Source organism: Mugil cephalus, chromosome 17, assembly GCF_022458985.1.
Source record: "Mugil cephalus isolate CIBA_MC_2020 chromosome 17, CIBA_Mcephalus_1.1, whole genome shotgun sequence".
NCBI lineage: Eukaryota > Metazoa > Chordata > Actinopteri > Mugiliformes > Mugilidae > Mugil > Mugil cephalus.
Genome location: NC_061786.1, coordinates 14,172,241 through 14,188,003, shown reverse-complemented (window position 1 = coordinate 14,188,003; position 15,763 = coordinate 14,172,241). Strand labels below are relative to the sequence as shown.

The window sequence follows — 15,763 nt, the reverse complement described above, 5'->3', positions numbered from 1 at the left end:
TTGGTATGGTTTCATAAAAAAGAAATTTAAGAATGAAGGAAAACGTTCACATCTCTAAAGCAACTTCAGCAGGAAAACATGCAGGGAATTGCCGAGCATGCGCACATTTGACATTTTCTACGGAAGCCCATGAGGCGCGAAATTGAGCAAATAAAAGTCCACGCCTTTTACACACAGCAGATGTGAGTGAATAGAATAGGGCTCCATTGTATGAGATGTCCTCATGTTTGATAACGTTATGATATTTTATGACTGCCGAGGACTATCTCCAGCTTTGCTCTCGCATTTTAAGAAATTAGTAAGCTCATGGTCGGCTTTTTTAGCATTAGACGTGCACCAATGATGCACTACTCAAACTGGCTTATTGACGTGAAAAACAGGGCAAGCCTTCGAAATGCATGCAAAACACCGCCTAACACGGACTGGAGTAACAGGGGGAACGTTGCGGACACACACAACAACAACAACAACGAGAAAATATCGGAGCAAACGGTCACCACCTACATCTGGAAAAAAGGTAAGGAGATGTTTCTATAACGGTAAAGAGACAGACGAATACCTGGGCCTGTTGTGACTAATTCTGGTTGACTGACATTTTTCTTTGCCATTCATGACAGAGCATATTGTGTGTAATTTCTCTTAAAATCGTTTGAGCCGAGGCTGGTTTTGAGAGAGTCAGAGTTTCCAGTTTCCTCCTCAGGTCAGAGTGGAGGGCGAAGGCGTGCTCCGTTACCAAGGCGACGGTCAGCTAACTGACAGGGCTCGCTAGCGAAGCTAAGCTAGCGCTCTGAAGACGACTTTAGCGTCATTTTGACAGTTCTGTGCGTAAGAAAAATATACGTTTTCAAACTTGAAATTGAAATGTATTTTCCGAAAACGCATGTTATGGATAGACGACTTACATGCGGCGGCTAAGACTCAAAGGAATGCATTGTAAGTAATGAGTTAAATGCTGAGCGGAGTGACAACAGGACTGTCGCGTCCGTGAGATTTGTCTCTAATGTTAGCTTTTTAGCTGCTTTAACCTTTAACTTCACATCCTTCTAACCTGTGAATAAATACGAATGCACACGGGGATATTATGCTTTATTATAATAGTGTTTAATAAGTCTTGTTTCCTTTTGTTTTAACCAGTTTGTTGGTAACGTAATGTTCGGTAGTGACTAGAAATACTTCCACCTGTTTGGTCAATAGGCCTAATAGAAAATCAGACAGGTCACAGTTTTAATTGCAAAAACTTCCTTAACAATACTTTTACTGTACTTGTTAACAGTTTTAAGCCAGTAAAATCCCCTAAAATATCTCCCTAAAACTTAAGCTAGAAGCATAATAAATGATCACATGTCGCATGAATTGAAGACACTTAACATTCAAAGCAGTTACTGGAATTAAGAAGGAAATTCCCACAAAGATAATAAATATTCGCTGGTCTTTGCTTGGAATCATGATTAATAAACACATTATTCCACGTATATTGTCAGAAATACATTGTGTGATGAAACAGTGCAATCTTATCTAATTAGTAAATATAAAACTAAACACTACATAAAAATGCAAATATTTATGCTTTCTTATGTCTTCCTTGTCTTTTTTCATGTTGCTTTGGTGAAACATTGAAATGTGTCAGCTAATAGTCTGAGAAATTGATAGTTTTGATTATTTTTTAATTTTGTATTAAGACAAAAACCATCAATCAAGACACATGGGAAAATAATAATTAGTTTCAGTCGTATATATGACTCACAATATCCTCCCAGTCCCAGAACAATCGGCATGGGGCTTAATGTCCAATGGGGGTGTTCTAGTTTTAAACCTCTGCGGAGGACACCACTTGTTTTTGTGATCATGCAATCATGAGCCATGCGGCATGCCCCCCCCCCCCCCCCCCCCCCCCCCCCCCCCCCCCTCCCTCCCCCACAATTATCTCTGTTTTTATTCTTTATTGTTGCAGGCTACAAAATAATCAAGAAGATTGGGGAGGGCACATTTTCGGAGGTGGTGAAAACCCAGAGTCTGAAAGATGGGAAGTATTATGCATGTAAAACCATGAAACAGACAATAAACAGGTATGAATTCTGCATGTACCGGTTAACCTGTGCACAAGCAATCACTGGTGTAGTACCTCTGTGCTCGGGTTGTGTATGGGCCATTGAAACCTGAGTTGGCAGCCTGACACCCCTCCTTTTGCTTTAAGTATCCTATTCAATGTCACCATACTCTGACTGTGACCTTGTAGTGACGAGACAACAATAGATGTCTGCTTGAAATATGAGTCATCAATGCACTGGTTTGTAACTAGGGTCTCAATCTGTTCAGTCATTTATTATTGAATGTTTTCCATATGTAAAAGTAATGCAGGGTTGTCCAGTTCCCCCAGCCTGTCACTAAATATCACAGTTTAAATAAGCACATATACCTTATGACTACACAAGTAAGTATACTGTATTAATACACCTGCCATGTTCTCTGTTGTTAAGTGTGGAGCAGGCCAACAACCTTCGGGAAGTTCAAGCAATGAAGAGGCTGAGCCCACATGCAAATATCATCCAGCTGCATGAATTGATTTTGTGAGTGTCAACTAATATGCAGTTGTTGTAGTATTTTAAACTTGTATGATGTGACTTGTCTTACTACTGTAATATAATGTTTCAGCGACAAAGAAACTGGAACTTTGTCTTTGATATGTGAGCTGATGGAGATGAATATCTATGAATTCATACAAGGTAAGTCTGCAAGTATGGCAGAGTACATGCATAACTCCCTGTTGACTTGAAGATGTAGTGTTTTGTAGTGCTACAAATCTGTGTAAATGATAAATTATAATGGCTGGTGTTTGTGTTTCTTTCAGGGAGACAAACACCACTGCCAGACCACACAGTAAAGCACTACATGTACCAACTGTGCAAGTCACTTGAACATATGCACAGGTAAAAAAAAAAATGTAAAACAATCATTAAGTAAAAACTGAAATCGCTCATTCACATAAACTGAGATTATCTTTTTTTTCCCAGATGTGGGATTTTTCACAGAGATGTGAAGCCAGAAAACATTCTCATAAAAGTGAGATGCATCATTGTTGTAATTTGTTATAAAAGAAACTGTTTGATTCCAGTTAAAAACATTTTTTTACACAAATTCTGTACAACTTGCAGCAAAACATTTTGAAGCTCGGTGACTTTGGCTCGTGTCGGAGTGTGTATTCCAAGCCCCCGCACACAGAGTACATCTCCACCCGCTGGTACAGAGCCCCGGAGTGCCTCCTTACTGATGGCTATTACAGCTTAAAGATGGACATTTGGAGCGCCGGTTGTGTCTTCTTTGAAATCATGAGGTATTTCTGCAGGAAGAGGGCGCAACATTTCACCTGTAATACAAGTTCAGTTAAACAGACATCATGTCTTACACAATAACAATAATTTCTCTTTGCCTTTGTAATTCAGCTGCATCTGCCTACCAGCTATAAGCATAAACAAATGGCAAACAAAAGCTATGTAAATATCTGTGCTGTGCGGTCTTATCGTTATATGCCTGTGCGTTTCAGCTTGAATCCCCTCTTCCCTGGAAGCAATGAGTTGGACCAGGTTTCCAAGATCCACGATGTATTGGGGACACCAGATCAAAGTCTCCTCCAAAAATTCAAGCAGTAGGTGTTCATTCTCCGATGGATTACAAGGTGTAAACAGTATACATGTTTCATGTAGTTAAAAAAAAGCTTGTCCTGGCAGGTCTAGAGCGATGCATTTCAACTTCCCTCCAAAGAAAGGCACCGGTATATCAAGGTTAATCCCAAACTGCCCAGCTCCAGCTCTGTCACTGCTCTACCAGATGCTTGCCTACGACCCGGATGAGCGCATCTCTGCAGAGACAGCCCTGAGGCACACATACTTCAGAGAAATCAGGTGAAATTTGAAACAGAAAACATATTATAAATGGTTAATAAGACTTTAAAATAATTGTATCCTGTCATATGTGATAGAACTGTTTGTACTTTTCTGGCAGGATGGCAGAGAAGAAAGCAGAGACTCTTCAAAGAGTTTCTGAGACTATTGATGGAGTTGGAAGTAGTGTGATGCAGAACTCCTTGGAGCACATTTGGCGACCAGCTCGAATTGGCAAACAACTGAGGGGAAGGCACACAAGACAAACACCTTTAATGAGTGTAAGTCCAAGCTGTGCTGGCCAACGTTAAATTACACCGAAGTAAATTTCCCCAACACTGCCTGATACTTTCTCTCTTCAGCACAATGTGAAACATGTAGCAGACCCACTCATCAGAAGAAACATCCATCATTACCCAACAGAGCTGCCCAAGCTCAACATGGTGGTACCCGGACCTCAGATCTCCTTCCCAGTCTCCACTATGCCTGCGTTTACCGTCACTCACCGAGGCTCACTGCCAGCCATCACGTCCAAAAAGTGCCAGTCACAGTTGGCCAAGGTAAACACGGCAGTCTTACGCAGACACCAGCCAACATTTTCGAATCCTTGAGTCGTTTAACTCTTGCTGGATGTCACAACAGTTATTACCACGGAACTGTATTAAAATGCAGCTTGCGTGTTTGTTTCAAATATGTCACGTTCATTTGTCCAAACAAGTGCTTCGCTACTTCTCTTTTTAATAGGAGCTTTGTTTTGGCATTCAGGCAGCATTTCCTCTCTTCACAGCCCCGGGATGAGTCACACCGTGCAGCTTTCAAGACCTACTATATGCCACCTCTGGAAAGGAAACACGGAGGCTACTGAGAGCCAAAAACACTTAAGTATTTGTTTTTAAAATGCCTCTTAAAAACATAACAGAGCTGATATGTTGAGAGGTCAACGATTGAAGAGGACTGCTGTTGAAGCCTCTATGAAAAAACATGTTTAAGATATGAAGGCTACAAAACCTGTCATCTTACAGCTCTGACGGTAAACCTGATTGTGATGGTGAAATTCAATGTGATCTCCACACAGACATTATAGTCGTTCATATGTTAGGTTAAGTGTGCCTAGTTTTAGTTCTTTACTTGACCTAGTCGGGTGTTACACATTTAAAACTACTGTTAAATTAGTCTCAAACTATTACAGTACACAAGCTGAGCCATACCATATTTGACAATAAGCAACATTTTCAGTAGTACCTTCAGAATGCAGTCACACCACTTGCCATTGTTCAGGTGGTATTATATTACAACTCTGAATCTCAAATGGCTTTTTTCACCCCGCACTAATACACCTTTTTAACCAAGTTTTTTTTTGTGTGGTTTAAATAACTTGAATGAGCCTGGTTGTGTGTAATTATAATGGGACGAGTGACTCTGAGCTACATACTCTAGGGATCTGAAAGGTCCAACCTTGTAAATTAATGAAAGAATAAGATTTATATTACAGCAAGATTAGGACTCTAAACATTAAGTAAAATAACTATACAGGAATATCTTTATATCCTGTGGCAGCCAAATTGAAGTCCAGATTTTAATTTAAGTGAGACGTATACAACCTACATTTTCAAAGCTTTGACTGTGAGTCAAAGTTGCAGGATAATAAACATAAAAAAACACCAGGTTAGAGTTAAACTCTTTCTGTAAGAACTGAATATGAAGTGAAGTCCTGAGGACAAATTGATTTGAAGGGTAATAGTCTTCCAGTCCAAAGTCCAACATTCACATAACAGTGTCCTCAGCTACAACATTAACACAACATGGAACAACAACAGCCTTCCATTAACTGTGTATGTAAAGACGCCTGTATTAATATGCTTAGAGACTGACTGCTGATTGGACCGTAAGAAGTCTGTCTTATATATTTGAATGTGATGTTTAGGATGTAGCTTTGCCACCACCTCCATTCCCTCTCAGTGGAGGAACTATGGCTTAAAAATAAATTTCATTCAGAGCTGTGAGCTCATTAAAACAGAATCTGCTCTTCATCATGTTGTTTACTGTGACACATTATCAGAGTAAAGAACTTCATTCAAGTATCATTTGTATCATGTTTTCATTAACGTGCGTTACCTATCTAACTCAGATTCCTGACATATATTGTAACGAAATAAACTGATTTTTTTTCCCAATTACTAATAAAGTGGCATATGTTTACTTGACAGATTTTCTTCAGCAGCTTTCCGGCTAAGGCAGGCGTCCTTATGGCGTCAGCACTTAAGAGTCAAGAAAAGTTTATCTGAAACATATGATGTTCTTATTGCCAACTTCCATTAAAACTTAATAGTAGCTGTTGCTCTCTCTCGCTGCTTGTATGAAGTTAGTATAAAGTTGAGTTGAGGTTGAAAAACTCTTGTCGGCAGCTACAACATTTTCAAACCAAAGACATTTGTTATGCCAATACATCACATGTTAATGCACACAAAAAAGAACAGAAAACAATGTATTCAAGATTATTTTAATATTATTAATATGTATACTTTAGGCTTTAGAAATATAACTATCAATGACAAAACTTCCACTGGAGTAATGGTAGTTTGCTTAGGCCCCCATCAAATCAATTAATTACAATATACACATTATGATACAGAGCAGATTTGAATCTGAAATAATATTAAAATAAATGCTCAATAGATAAAGGTTTTAATAGTTTTTTTTTTTTTATCATTCTCCTCTCCTACTGTATTAGCCATCTGTGAGCACACCCAAAAATGTAAAGCCATTTTCTTCTAATAAACTAATTTAAGTGCAAACTATTTTTTTTTTTTACTTTAAAAAGACTATGATTGCAGCATCCAGCTTTATAGATTCAGATTTCAAGACTGAGGATGTTAAAGCCGAGTGCAACAAGGCAGTCCTCAACCCTCTTTTTTTTTTGTTCCATTAGAGTAGTTATAAAAACAAACAAACAAAATAGCTGAGAAAATCAGTGCAAAGTCATCAATGGGGAGATTCTAGTCAAGAAAAGACAGAAGTGGTGGGTGAATGTAGATGGATGCAAAATTTTCAGATGCTCACGCACTTGGTCATAAAAGGATAGTTCTTCCACAAAAATCATACTTAAGTCAGTAACCCTGAGCCTAAGGGTGAGAAGGGCTACAGAGATTATGGAAATTAAATGAACTATCCCTTTAATCTCAAGCCCCAACAGTATGGTTTGCATCTAACAAAGCCAAGCATTAATTCCAGAGAGGACAACAGTCTGATGAGAACCGACAGAAAACAAAAGATATTTTTAAAAAAAATCTAAAATGTGTTAAAACTCCAGAGAACAATTAGCACAAAAGTCCACAATTGCACCACTTCCTGTTCCATTCTTCCTCTAGGTCAAGTGAGTGATACACAAAAAAACAACAGAAAAGCCATTAACAAAACTGGGAGAGGGAGGGGTATAAAAGAAAAGGAAAACTTGCAATGCTTGCAGGGTGAAGAGCAGCATCAGACTCTGGGTTGCAGGGTTCTTTAGCAGCAGAAATATTGTGGCTATACTACTGTTCCACTGGGAGAGCTGGCTTGGTTTTGGGATGACAATAAACCCTGAAAAAAGGAAAACAAGGAGATTTGCATTGGGAAAGTCCACATACTGATTCAAAATCAAGCAACAAATATCCCCCCCCAAAAAAAAGAAATAAAGAAGAAGGAAAAAAAGAAGAAAAGCCTCTTTTTTCCCATATCCTGGACCCCTGCATTGAATTAAACCCCTTTGCACAACAGGAAAAGTACATGCTCAGTGTGAGACCAATAGTGGATTTTGAGAGGTTTTTCTTTATCAAGGCACTTCTTTTGAACATGACCAAAGGTGTGTGTGTTTTACCTCTTGAGCTGACGTTCACAGGGATTCGATGGGAAACTAAGGCTCTGTTCAGACTACCACACAAAAACGCATATTTTTTGGCATATCTCAATTGCATCTAGGCTTGACAGAAAAAAAAACAAAAAAAAACACATTCCAAATAGGATCCAAACAACATTTGAAGGTCTTTTCAAATGCAATTTAAATCTGTCTCAGTCTGGATGTTTAAATTGGATTTCAGAACTTCAATGACGGTGTCAAGTGAAGTAATGAAAGTATTGAGCAGTATCCATGTGGTTAGGTGAGGACAGTCTGTGGACACTGGTCAAAATAAGCTGCTTTCTGGAACCGTAGACGGAAGCGTCTGCGCAAGCAAAGCTGGACTGAACCTACTGTAACAAGTCAGCTAAAGCTGACATCTAGGCACCCAAAACAAACAATAGTGTGAACGGTCTACCCTAAATGTGATATGCCAGCAGTCTGAACAAAGCCTCACTTTACTTTACTTTATTTAATTATGTTGAAATTTCAACGGCATTTATGATCCCATGAATGTCTGGGAAAGAAATAACAGGCTCACAGCACAAGCATTCGGTCTACTGGTTATGATCCAGATTATCATGTACCTCATTTTGGTAAAATCTCTCAAACCACATACAAAGGGAAATGTGCAAAAGTGTATATACATGTTAAGCTGCAAGCATGTGAACTGCTGAGGTTCTTTGTGCAAGTACAGAGCTATTTGCATAAAAGCTGAAATGTGAGTAGGGTTGTGGTTCAATAGCACTTCATCGAATCCTTTCACAAATCTTATTAAATGTAGCCCGAACAAGAAGCAGGAAATGCTTAATAGCTAGTAATTTCATTAACATTAACATTAACATTAATTAAGCTGGCCTGTTCATGACCTCTAGCCTTAAAATGAACTCTGTAATGTTTTATTGTTCTGACGCACTGAAAACAGCTGCAACAAACTGACTTTTACACCAAGCCGTGAGCTCAAAATGTTGATTTGATAAAAAGTCTCCCCTCTGTTGAACAACATAAACATAGATGTGATCATGTCTTGGGAGAACAGTCAGTTACGCGGAGAGTGCACATTAAAAAACAGACAAAGATTCATTGTATTAACATTAATCGGAAGTTGCTTATCTCACGCTAATGTTCTGATAATTGTTCTTTGCCAATAATACAGAGAGTATACTGAGTTTAAGAAAAGTGAGCATTTTGATGACCAGGAACTGGCTCCAAGATGGGACTGGCTACTAGAACCCAACCCTAAATGTGAGTGTATGCAGATGACTTATTATGTTATGCTGCTCTGCATTGTGGAATGATTATGATGAGCCAATGAACACACTTAATAGGGATTAATGTCTTCCTTCATCTCACAGACCTGTACATAATCAGAATAGATTATATAACCAGAAACTACACTGCCTGGCCAAAAAAAGAAAGTCGCCATGTGGATTTAACTAATCAAATAGGTACAAGCCTCCTATTGGATAATTGAAGCATTTGTGATTATCTTTCAGCTGGCAACAAGTTATTTAACCCCAACTGATGCAATGAGTAGCAGAGAAAACATGGGACATAAGGAGATTGAAGCAGAAACAGCCCAATTTGATCCCAGCAGGGTGGACCAGTAACACAACAGCATAATAACCTATAAGTAACGACAACTCCAGATTTTTTCTATTTGTTTCAGGGCAGAGAAGAACAAGTAAATTGGGAGAATGTTTACATTTAATAAATCCTTCAAAAAACAAAAACAAAAAAAAAAGAAAGAAAATGAGGGCAATTTGGGCACATTGCACACATGTTAGACACCTGTGGTCCAACACACTCTTAAAAACTGGAAGTATAGTGGGGAACCACCATCTTTCAGGAAGACATGTGGTGAAATCAAATCTAAGAAAAATAACAGCAGAACTCAGGGCTATGTTTAATAGTGAAAGTGAGACCATTTCCTTTTAAGGGGTTTGGGACTGAACAGCTGTGTAGACCTAATAAAACCACTAATCAGTGAGGCTAACCCGTAAAAACAATTCAGTTTGCGAGGGAGCAAAAAGATTGGACTCTGGAGCAATGGAAGGAGGTCATGTGGTCTGATGAGTTCACATTGACCCTGTTCCACATGGATGAGACATTAGAGTAAGAAGGGAAGTGATGCATCTATCATGCTGTGGAGGCAGTGCTACGATCTGGAGTTGCTGTAGTTGTAGTAGGCCTAGGTTCAGCAACATTATGCCCAAAGAAAGAGGTCAGCTGACTATATACTGAATGACCAGCTTATTCCATCTACGGACTTTTTCTTCCCTGATGGCATGGGTATGTTCCAAGATGACAATACCAGGATTGATCAGGCTCAATTTGTTAAAGAGTGGATCGGGGAGCATGAGACATCATTTTCACACATGGATTGGCCACCTCAGAGTCCAGACCCTGTTGAATATCTTTGGGATGTACTAGAGAAATAAATCTTGTGACACTGAAGAAGCTTATGCTTTTAAGGTTTTTTGTTTTTTTTGGTGGTGACTTTTTTTTTTTTTTTTTGGCCTGGCAGTGTATTCTTTCACAGCACATATTATATCTGAAACTTAGGCTTAATATTCATTTTGTTGGAAAGCAGCTGAACATTAAATCAAGTCTGAAATGTTACTTGCCTGCCTACAAAAATGCTATTCAAAACATCAATTTTATTGTATGCCTTCGGAGTAAGCGTTGTTTCTTAAACGTTTAGGATTGACAAACATAATGCCTTCACTTCAATTATCACCCACATTTCCTACATCAAAAAGAACTTACCATTTTGCCTGGCCTCGCCCATGTGCAAATAAATCCCTCCTGACAAGCAGTCACTAAGCAGTCCTCTAAAAATATGAGTACAGTCAGTCTCTCGTGTGCTATTTTTTTACAGATGAGGGGCTCAAGGAGGGGCACGTCCTCCATGCGTGGGCAAAGCAGCGTGCCCAGAGTCTTTGCAGGGTCCGTTTTGGTTTTGGTCAACAGGTTGAGCTTGTCGCTGCTCTTGCTGCTGATGTGACCCATGCTGTGGTTGCGTTTGTGGTCCTTCTCATGGTGGCGCTCCTTCCGATCATGGAGTGACAGTGTGGCAAACTTACTCACACCTGTAGCGATGGCACTGTCCATAATACCACTGCCGATTCCACCCCCGCTGCCGGCCTTGTTGGTATTGTTTGCCGTTGTCGTGGTGCCGGCTGAATGGGGAAGGCTGTTGGAGCGTGGTAATGTAGTCGAGAGGGAATTAATGCCAGGAGTATTGGCACCACTGTTGTTTCCATTAGTAGTGTTACTAGAGGTGTTAGTGATTATTGTAGCGCCCGCAGGAGGGCTGGTAGCATTCATCACATTAGTATGTGTTCGTGTCCGTGAAAGTGGAAGATGGGGGAAAAGGATGTCCTCAGTGAGGTCCCATAGGCACAGCTGAGTGTCCTGGCCCACTGAGCCAAACCGGTACGTGACGCTAACAGGCCGGCTGTCCGTGGAGTTGCGCTTGGAAAGTCGAGATTGTGTGCTGTTGGCCCGGTCTCGTCCAAAGTGGATCATTTGATCCTGGAAGTCCTCATCGCTGCCGCTGAACTCCATCGGGTCACTCTCCTCCACACTGGTGGTGTAATGGTCAAACGCCACCACACTCACCCATGACTTGTGGCCATGACCTCTGGCAATGACTCTGCAGTCCAAGAACGACCACACAGTCACTAGATCGTCCTCTCCACCTGCAACTATGTACTTGCCATCGGGGCTCCAGCACACACACAACAAGCCGCCAAAATAGCTCTTCATGGTACCATGAAGCTCGACGGCGTCGAAGTTGAACACCCGTAGGAAGCCGTCTTGGCTTACACAGGCGAGGAACTTCCCATCTGGAGAGAAGGCAAACTCGTTCAGAGCTCCCTCCCCCACTGTCCACTTAAGGAGAGGGTTCCGCGTGGATTTACTCTTACAAGTGTGTACAGAGTAGTTCTCTCCCTGTTTGAGCAGCTGGTAGTGTGGTGCCGTGGTGCCGCAGGTATGCTCCACATTGTACAGGTACATATTCCCACTGGCATGAGAGACCAGAAACAGGCTCTCGGAGCCTGGGACCCATTTCACACATGTTACTCTGGATTTGTCAATTAATCTCTGGCAGGAGAGAGGGGTGGTTGAGGATTGCAAGGCAGGCAGGGAGGGGAAAGAGGAGAGAAAATAATTTCAGTACAGTGTCATATTGAGATCAATATTGTGAACACACTGAAAAATGTACAGCTTCATGTAAAAGAAAAAAAAAGTCAGCTGAAGGAAATCCTATGCTGTGAGGAAACAAACTGTATTAATATTAATATAACAGGTCATTTTTACAGAGTGCAATCTGAATTGTAGCGACTGATTAAAGGAACATTCAATTAAAGGAAGTCTCAATGAAGCAATCCTACAGTAAGTGATTTGAGGAAATAGTTCTGCTATGTCTGGAAACGTGTGTACTGTAAATACCTACCTCTTCATTGAAGAGCTTGCTCGTTTCCTTCTTGATGGGGTCAATGAGCTGTACCTGTCCTGCTGAGAAACCCACCAGCAAAGACACGCTCTCTGCTGTTGCTGTGAGGTGGTTGAAGTCGTGGCATGTGGGCTGCGTTCCCTTGTAAATGCGCTTGTCTATGGGCTTGCTCAAGTCAGCAGCCTGGAGGGGGAGAGTAACGGAAACAGCATGAATACGGGTTAAAAGCCTGCAATAACTAATATCTAACTTTGTTGTATGGCAAAGGTGACTTCTGGTGAAAAACATTTGAGGTGAGTGTGCAGTTAGTAAGTTTATTAAATAGCTTAATCTCAAGCACACTGATGCTGAGTTCATTCTTATGTTCAGAAAAGAGACGTCACTGAACCTAAAATACAACTGTACGACATTTAGCAGAAATAGCTGACATTCACAGAGCAGAAATGAGGAAGAACCCAAGTACAGTGGTTTGTCTGCAGATGAGCAGTTTTAGGTGATGGGGTAAAAGTATCATACTGCTGTGGACATAACGACAGTTCTGTCAGTTAAAGATTTACGGGTAACACTACTGAAACAATGGAAAAATTTTCGAGTGTAAAATGATGACTCATTGGTTGGTCTAAGTCTTATGTCTCACGCAGTAATGGAAATAAGTCACAAACTTATTTCATCCCTTGCAAAGGCAGTGTTTTACAACAAAGTGTCGACAGTCATGGTGCAAAGTACAGAGGTTTTGGAGTCTTCCAAGTAATAAACCTATGCTGCTGAATTTAATAATATGCTACTGATAACAACGAGGCACCTGTAGGCATTCATCTGCTACATGATATCAGAGCAATAAAACTTCGATTAATACCTGTGTTTCTCTACAACGAAATGTCAGGCTGTGCACTGCAATATTTACATGTTAAGCTGAAAATAAAGTTGACAAGCTTCACAAAGCACATGAGGACTTTCAGACATTGGTTAATTAGAATAGAAGTGAGTCCAATTAACTATGTCCACAAAATGTTTTCGGTGGAAAATTGGTTAGGAGTAGCTTCATTGGGAACCAATTATGCCCCGGCAATGGATGGCCTTTACGAGGTGATGGACAGAAGAGTAACACATCATGGGATCCCCATGGAGAGGAGTTGAGTAATTTGTTGCAGTCTTCAGCCAGTCTTTGGCTCTTTAACAACACAGGTTTTTCATGTGACTGTAAGAATCCATCAGCACAAATGACGCCTTTGAGTTTTTGTGTTTAGACAACAACAAAATGCTTGATTACAGGTAGCGTCTCCACACCTTAAGATGTTGGCGTGATAACATGTACATAACTTGTCTCATAACCAATAAGCTGTTCAGTTCTTGTCTCAGAAGTGTTTAAAAACAAAGTCCAATGCAGAAACTTTTTGGGTCTTTCCGTTCCCAGCCGAATAAATTGTGTCGCAAACCTTTACCCATTCAATTTCATAACTCTGTCTGCAGTCTCACGAGTCCTAGTACTTGGTGTCACTATGCACAGTCACACTTTTGCGCCAACAGTAAATAAAGATAAGTGAGCAGGAAGTACGAGCTCTTATGTATAATAGTTGTTGCCTAGTGTGCGACTTCATATCAATGACACTGTAATGTACTGTATGCATTTAGTAGCAGGTTACACAATCACTACACTTCTCAAGACAAAAAAGTAAATTGAATTTGTTTTCACGGCTCAAAAATATCCAATTTCAAAGTCATATTATATTACAGATCAAGCGAATTATGACAGAGAGAGCAGCCGTTTTAACAATGTCATGGAAGGATTTCGTCTGTTCAATATTTACAAGACAAATTAGTTAGTGGTGGGTTATATATTGCAAAACACTGCTAGGAGTGTCCCCAGTCTAAATGTGTGATCGTAAGTGAGAAAATGTTCACTGTCCTCCACATAGATTCTGCTAAACCACCGCTTGCATTTCGTACATGACATTTCCGTTGTGGTGCACTTGGTGGCTACTTGGTACTCATACGCTCACTTCAGTACATGATGTACAACAAGATGCATTGAGTTGATGTGTGCCTAAGTACAAGACTACTACAAAGGGGCACATTAACAGGTTTATCAGGTTTTGTGGCTTAATCCATAAAGAGGCTCTCTTAACATGACCAAACTCTACCTGTTGAAACACATTTTACTGTGACATGACTGTAACACATAAGCTAGTTGGCAATTACATGACTTTTGTTAACCCGTGATGTCAAGCCAGTTTTAGGCAGTGACAAAACTGTTTCATCGTGACACTGATGACACGCAAATACCACGGCCAGGGTATTGTGATAATGCTGGAGCGCAAGCCATCATGTGATCCCACTCCTTCCCCACCTTCTGTTAAATGTCATGACACATTAGTCTAGACCATTCACGTGTTGTTGAATTGACTTGTTAGTGACCGGAAATCTAGAAAATAAAAATACTTTAAACGTGCTGAGAATTAAAAAACATACATCTCTTATAATAACAGAACCAAAATATGCAGTGTCAGCTCCCCAGACACACCCTCAGCTTATGGCACATAGATAGATAGATAGATAGATAGATAGATAGATAGATAGATAGATCTTTGTCATTCATAATATACACCTACATGTGCACACGTGAACGAAATTTCGCTGCAAATAGCTCAGATAACAACGCTTAAAGCGAAAGTACTGAAAATGGAATAAAAGTGTCTAAAAACAAAAACGACAGTAAACAGTAATAAAGTGCACGAGAAAAAGAATACTGCACCGGATTATTAAATTAAACGAGGGTGTTTGTACAATGATTTGATTTGTGGACAGCTGTTCGTCAAAAGAGGACAGACAGGTCTTAAGGGTGGGCAAAGTAAAGCTGTCACTGTCAACTGTGTCTGTCACTTTCATCACAAACTACACCCGCTACAGAAACATTTTAAAACCCGACCACTTAAATCAACACACAGGGACAGCTTTACCCTAGCGTCGCGAATTCCACAAGAAACCTGTCATGATGTGAAACTAAAAACAAAGTGACGGACAGGGGACGGAGTTTAGCCCCTGGCCTCGGTGTAGCTACTGGCTAATGTTAGCAGGCTAGCTTCGCCGTAGCTTCGAGCTAACTAGCTAGCAGCCAGCTAATTTCAAAGTCAAGCACCTGTCAGAGTTATTTAAAACAACAAACACGAGCCCAAACCCAAGCAGCAGCTCGGGCAGAAAGCGGTGTCTTTCAACTTGTAGCATCGCGGATTTCAGTGGGCATTAGCCGCGTTAGCACGCTACCTTTCTTACGCCTTTGTAGATGTAGAAGTAGAGCTCACGGCCCACATTGAAACAGATCCTGTCGCCGTTGCCCGACTGGTCGTTGACGTTCACGAAAGAAACCTTGACGGGGTTGGAGCCCTGCGAGTTGAAAGGCACCCTGTTCGGACGGCTGTATTCGGAGTGAGTGAGGAGTTTGTAGACACCTTCCCGAGTGGTGAACTGAGTTTTAATTTCGTTCATCTCCTTCCCTCCTCCCTCCGCCGCCATCTTTGAAATTAACATTCATCCCAGTTTCCCCCAGGCCGG

General features: G+C 40.6%; 3 protein-coding genes across 4 annotated transcripts in view; 1 reads left to right on the top strand and 2 right to left on the bottom strand.

The window, feature by feature from the left end:
- The window catches only part of LOC125024152 (ribosome quality control complex subunit NEMF-like), a 9,560-nt gene extending 8,848 nt beyond the window's left edge, over positions 1-712 (bottom strand). Inside the window, exon 1 of the mRNA XM_047611850.1 lies at positions 560-712. Coding sequence (XP_047467806.1) covers positions 560-612 — 53 coding nt within the window. The 5' untranslated portion in view covers positions 613-712. The remainder of the gene's footprint in view (positions 1-559) is intronic.
- LOC125024155 (MAPK/MAK/MRK overlapping kinase-like) lies at positions 1-7,868 on the top strand. 2 transcript variants are annotated; one of them, XM_047611853.1, is made up of 12 exons: positions 1-517; positions 1,952-2,066; positions 2,478-2,567; positions 2,653-2,723; positions 2,849-2,927; positions 3,012-3,060; positions 3,153-3,331; positions 3,542-3,643; positions 3,726-3,899; positions 4,000-4,159; positions 4,241-4,438; positions 4,666-7,868. In XM_047611853.1, exons 1-12 carry the CDS (start codon positions 307-309, stop codon positions 4,741-4,743), a joined length of 1,506 nt encoding a protein of 501 aa, XP_047467809.1. In that variant the 5' UTR covers positions 1-306; the 3' UTR covers positions 4,744-7,868. The 2 variants fall into 2 exon arrangements, with proteins under 2 accessions (XP_047467809.1, XP_047467810.1); XM_047611854.1 differs by lacking the exon at positions 1-517 and adding an exon at positions 768-933.
- Positions 6,363-15,763, bottom strand: wdr20a (WD repeat domain 20a). The gene is made up of 4 exons (XM_047611851.1): positions 15,476-15,763; positions 12,215-12,397; positions 10,522-11,862; positions 6,363-7,457 (listed from the first exon to the last, which is right to left on the bottom strand). The coding sequence occupies exons 1-4, from the start codon at positions 15,737-15,739 to the stop codon at positions 7,404-7,406; spliced, it is 1,842 nt and encodes a 613-aa protein (XP_047467807.1). The 5' UTR covers positions 15,740-15,763; the 3' UTR covers positions 6,363-7,403.